The following is a 5,041-nucleotide window of genomic DNA, read 5'->3' on the forward strand; positions in this document are numbered from 1 at the left end:
TGTTTATCAAAAAAATAGCATAAAGAATAGAATAGGACTAGAAAATTTTAGGTAATTTGGATTGAAATAACAAAGCCCTTGCAATATTTAGAATATGCTGATTTTTCCTTTCAATTACAGAATTTTGTTGGGGTGTTTCAACACATGATGTTTGGTGTAGGATACCTTTTTTACTATAAAAATTTTTCATAAGAAATTTAGGGCCATTATCACTTCTAATTGTCTTAATTTGGTATCAATCTGAGTTTCAATCATGTGAACAAAGGATTGCAAATGGCTTCTTGTTTCAGATTTATTTTTCATCAAAAAAACCCAAGTGAATCCCTGTAATCATCAACAAGTGTAAAAAAATACTTATGACCTTTTATTAAAACAGTAGAAAAAGCACCCCTAATGTGAACATGTACAAGCTCAAAGGGTTTGACAGATTTTAAATCCCTAATAAGAAATGACAATCTCTTTTGTTTTGCTAATGGGCAGATATCATAAGTAACAACATTTTTATTGACAGAAATGAAAGGACAAACAAAATGCAAAGTAGAAAGACTTGCAGTTGATGGGTGACCAAGTCTATAGTGCCATATTTAAAAGGTGGGAGAGGTGGTAATGTTGATAGCAACAGTTGCAGGTGAAGAAATGCTTGTTGTAACTGGTGTATGCAAAACATATAAGCCATTTTTAACCTTAGTTGTACCAATCATCTTCCAGGAGTTTATGACCTCGATAGAACAATGAGTATGGTGGAAAATGAGATAACAATTAAGCGAGGATGTGAGTTTGGTGACTGAGATAAGATTGAATGTAAAATCAGGTATATAAAATAAATTGCTCTTTTTTGTGACTTGCTTGAATGTAGTAGGTTTTTTTTTCTTCATTTTACATGAAAATATTATTTAGATTGACTCAATTTTACCAAATTTTACTCAATATAAAATAAATGTTCATTTTTTTTTATAAAATTTAAAGATTTAATAATTATACTTTCACAAAATTTAAGTATCGAAATATTAACTATTTTTTAAAATTTAGGTGCGAAATATTATCTTAAGGTCAGGGAGGGAGGGGAATAAAAAGGACCACAACAAATGACTTATGAGCTCATACCATCCAATCAAATAGGGTCATTTCCGTCATTTGATAAAAGAGATAAAATCACATTGACGTGTCTGTCATTGATGAATCCACGTCACCATTATCTTATAACAAATGGAGTGTCCCAAAACCAAGCATTGTTCCTCTTCCTTCTAACCTCAAACAGCATGACAAAATGGAATCCTATCTGAACAAACCTCATCCAGTGGTCTATCAATCCATCATATTATCATGCGTCCTTCAATACTAGCCAGACAATATTAGTCAAAGTCAACAAACTAATCTGACTGGCTAGAGACTAGTTGCTATTGTGTGTGCCTACCACATCATATCTCTATCTATCACAGTGTCATTTGGACTAACTGAATTTTAAAAAGGTCCCTCACTTGTCTTGCTAGTGTGCGCTAGGAATTCTTGCTTCTGAGCTGCTGCCATGGCAAAGCCTGTTTCAATTGAAGTTTGGAACCCAAGTGGGAAATACAGAGTTGTTAGCACCAAATCCATGCCTGGAACTCGCTGGATTAATCTCTTGATTGCGCAAGATTGCAGGGTTGAGGTGAACCTTCTTGTTCTATGTTAACCCTTTGATTTTTTTCCCCATTTCTTGAATTGATCATATGAATTTGATGATTCTTTTATATTAATGTTTTGGGTTTTGTTTTGGTGTTGTTTAGATATGCACAGAGAAGAAAACAATACTGTCTGTTGAGGATATTGTTGCTCTAATTGGAGATAAGTGTGATGGAGTAATTGGGCAGGTAATGAATTTATTTATTGGAAATTAAATGATTGTGTTTATGGTTTTGGGAATTGGGGTTTTGTGGTGGTTATTAAGGTGAGATTTTGGGATTGTGGTTCAGTTGACAGAAGATTGGGGAGAGACTTTGTTTGCAGCTTTAAGCAGAGCAGGAGGAAAGGCTTTTAGTAACATGGCTGTTGGCTACAACAATGTTGATGTTAATGCTGCTAATAAGTATGGTGTTGCTGTTGGAAACACTCCTGTAAGTTCAAACTAAAAAAATAAAATCTTTCTAGTGTTTTATTTTGTTTGGATAAATTGCTAGTTTCATCCCTGCATAGGCAGTGTTTCAGTTTTGATATTGAATGATAGTTGAAAGAGGTGACTTTATTTTTAAAGTAATTGTCGAGTTCTCTAAAGAAAAATATTAATAGCATTTCAATGGTAATTTTCTAGTTCCCTAATTTGACCATGCTATAGAACTTCAGTTTGGTTTTAACAAGTCAATTCTTTCATTTTTTGTTTCTTCAAATCAAAAGGCATCAAATTCAATAATATACCAAGCACCTAGATACTTTTATACATAACTGTGCATGTGTATCTCTACATGTGCTTTGTGCAAGTTTATTTTTCTTGCATGAAAAGAAATATGTTGAGAATTTCTGCATTGCTATTTTGGTTAGGGGGTTCTTACAGAGACGACAGCAGAGTTAGCAGCTTCGCTTTCCTTAGCAGCAGCTAGAAGAATAGTTGAAGCCGATGAGTTTATGAGGGCAGGCCTATATGATGGATGGCTTCCTTATCTGTGAGACCAAGACTAGTGCTTATACAATTATGTATTCAATTTTGAAATTCTTCCATCGAATGCAATTGCATGATTTGGCTTTGTTTTGCTGCTAGTTTTGTGGGAAATTTGCTCAAAGGACAGACTGTTGGTGTTATTGGAGCAGGTCGTATTGGATCTGCTTATGCCAGAATGATGGTAAGTTTTTTTGAACTGAATTTAACACCAGATAAAAATTGGCCAGACTTTCTGAATGCCTGAATTAGTAAGACCAGTTAGATGCTAATGGCTGTGTTGTTCAATGCATCAATTACATTGCATGAACTTCATTAATAAGCTTGACAAAGAGGATGAATAGTTTGAAATTTCAAGTGAATAGAATTAATTAGAACTGATGCGTTTGATTTTAAGGATCACTTAGTCCCCTAATTAGAACTGACAAGAAGTATTTTAAACATGTTTTGTTGCATTCACAAAATTAATTATTTTCTTTACATCATACCAGGTTGAAGGTTTCAAAATGAATCTAATTTACTATGATCTTTACCAAGCCACACGCCTGGAGAAGTTTGTTACAGGCACGCCAAAGCCAATCTTTGAAATTGATTCTTACCTACTGTTATTTGCTCACAATAATGAGCTTTAAAATTGCAGCATATGGTGCATTTTTACAAGCAAACGGCGAGCAGCCAGTTACATGGAAAAGAGCAAGCAGCATGGATGAGGTGCTTCGTGAGGCAGATGTGGTGTGACTCTTTTCTAAGAACTTAAATGTCTTTTTCAGTTTTAAAGTTAAATTTCTAGTTGGAAACTGCATTATTGCCATTGATGTTTCTTGTAGATAAGTCTACACCCAGTCTTGGATAAGACCACTTATCATTTGATCAACAAAGAAAGGCTTTCAACAATGAAGAAGGTAAAACTTCAAATGAATATCCCTTCTATCATGAAGGAGATATTTGATAAAGAAAATTTAATGATAAGAAAATTTCATTCTGTATTTGTAGGAAGCAATCCTTGTAAACTGTAGTAGGGGTCCAGTGGTTGATGAAGTAGCTCTTGTGGAACATTTGAAACAAAATCCCAAGTTTCGAGTCGGTCTTGATGTCTTCGAGGTAACTGAACTTCTCTCACACAAATTCATAACCCACGTCTACAAAACTGCCTCCATATCCAATTAAGTGTACTATTGTTTATTGGTTTCATTATATTAGGATGAACCATACATGAAGCCTGGGCTGGCTGAACTGAAGAATGCCATTGTAGTACCTCACATTGCTTCTGCTTCTAAGGTACATCCTATTTGAGCATCAATGAAAATCTTTAATATGGTTAAACATTTTAACTTTTTGATGGGTAGTTATCTCATTAGCTGTATCTATGAATGTTCTATCTTGTTGTGTTTGAAGTGGACTCGCGAAGGAATGGCAACTCTAGCAGCTCTGAATGTCCTGGTGTGTCAAGATTTGATAATTGAACTTCACTTAATACTCGATCAAGTTCAATTCATCTGATAATTCACTATGTATTCACTCTTTCAATTCACCTACTTGTATTGTACAGGGAAAGATTAAAGGATACCCGATATGGGGCAATCCAAATCAAGTAGAGCCATTCTTGAATGAAAATGCTTCTCCTCCAGCAGCAAGTCCAAGTATTGTGAATGCAAAAGCCTTGGGTAAGATTTACCTTTCAAACGTTCCCTTGTTTATGTCCACAATTGGGGCATTTGTTGACCTTCTTATCTTGCTTTTTGTCGCAGGTTTACCTGTTTCAAAACTATAGAGCTTCCAGGCTGAATCACCTAGGGGACTTGTGGTTCTTGTTATATCAATCTGAGCATTGGGTATGGGCTCAACTGAGATTTCAGTTATCAGAAGCATTAGCAACCAAATGCGGAGGAAGAGTAATATTGGCATTATAGCTTTATGATGTTGCAATGACTGGTTTTAAATTTCTTGATTATAAGAACTTAACATTCTGCTGGTTAAGGAATTTTTTATCTTGGTATGATTTCTATATATTTGCTTTATTTTCCTTTTGCTCCCTCAAATAAATATTGACAGAAAATAAAATCGGTAAACATAATTCTGAAATTGCGAACTTATTCTTAAACACAAGACTCATTTGAAGTTTTCACTATATGTTTTTAATAATTTATTTTTAGAAAATTACTTTAGTTTTTCACAAGTGAATAGAAACTTAATTTGACAAGTTTGTAAATTTGAGTTTCATTTTCTTATTATGAATCCAAAAATTAAATTGTTATAATAAAAATTTCATTTTTCACTTAGATATATAATTAGAAAATGAAAATTATTTTATTCAGTATATATTGCTAACTTTCCTAAATTGGTCTTATGAATCGATTAGGCCGGTTAAATTGGAAATTAAATAGATTAAATTAGATTTATTTTTTATTTTCA

At 33.6% G+C, this 5,041-nt stretch overlaps 1 protein-coding gene across 1 annotated transcript; it reads left to right on the forward strand.

Annotated features, from left to right (window-relative positions):
- Positions 1 to 1,268: 1,268 nt before the first annotated feature.
- Positions 1,269 to 4,652, forward strand: LOC110638667 (glycerate dehydrogenase). The gene is made up of 13 exons (XM_021789284.2): positions 1,269 to 1,648; positions 1,767 to 1,850; positions 1,953 to 2,093; positions 2,515 to 2,636; positions 2,732 to 2,813; positions 3,121 to 3,193; positions 3,270 to 3,361; positions 3,457 to 3,531; positions 3,623 to 3,730; positions 3,830 to 3,907; positions 4,025 to 4,069; positions 4,179 to 4,293; positions 4,378 to 4,652. Exons 1-13 carry the CDS (start codon positions 1,526 to 1,528, stop codon positions 4,398 to 4,400), a joined length of 1,161 nt encoding a protein of 386 aa, XP_021644976.1. The 5' UTR covers positions 1,269 to 1,525; the 3' UTR covers positions 4,401 to 4,652.
- Positions 4,653 to 5,041: the final 389 nt, after the last annotated feature.

The sequence above is a fragment of the Hevea brasiliensis genome, chromosome 1 (assembly GCF_030052815.1).
Source record: "Hevea brasiliensis isolate MT/VB/25A 57/8 chromosome 1, ASM3005281v1, whole genome shotgun sequence".
NCBI classification, from domain to species: domain Eukaryota; kingdom Viridiplantae; phylum Streptophyta; class Magnoliopsida; order Malpighiales; family Euphorbiaceae; genus Hevea; species Hevea brasiliensis.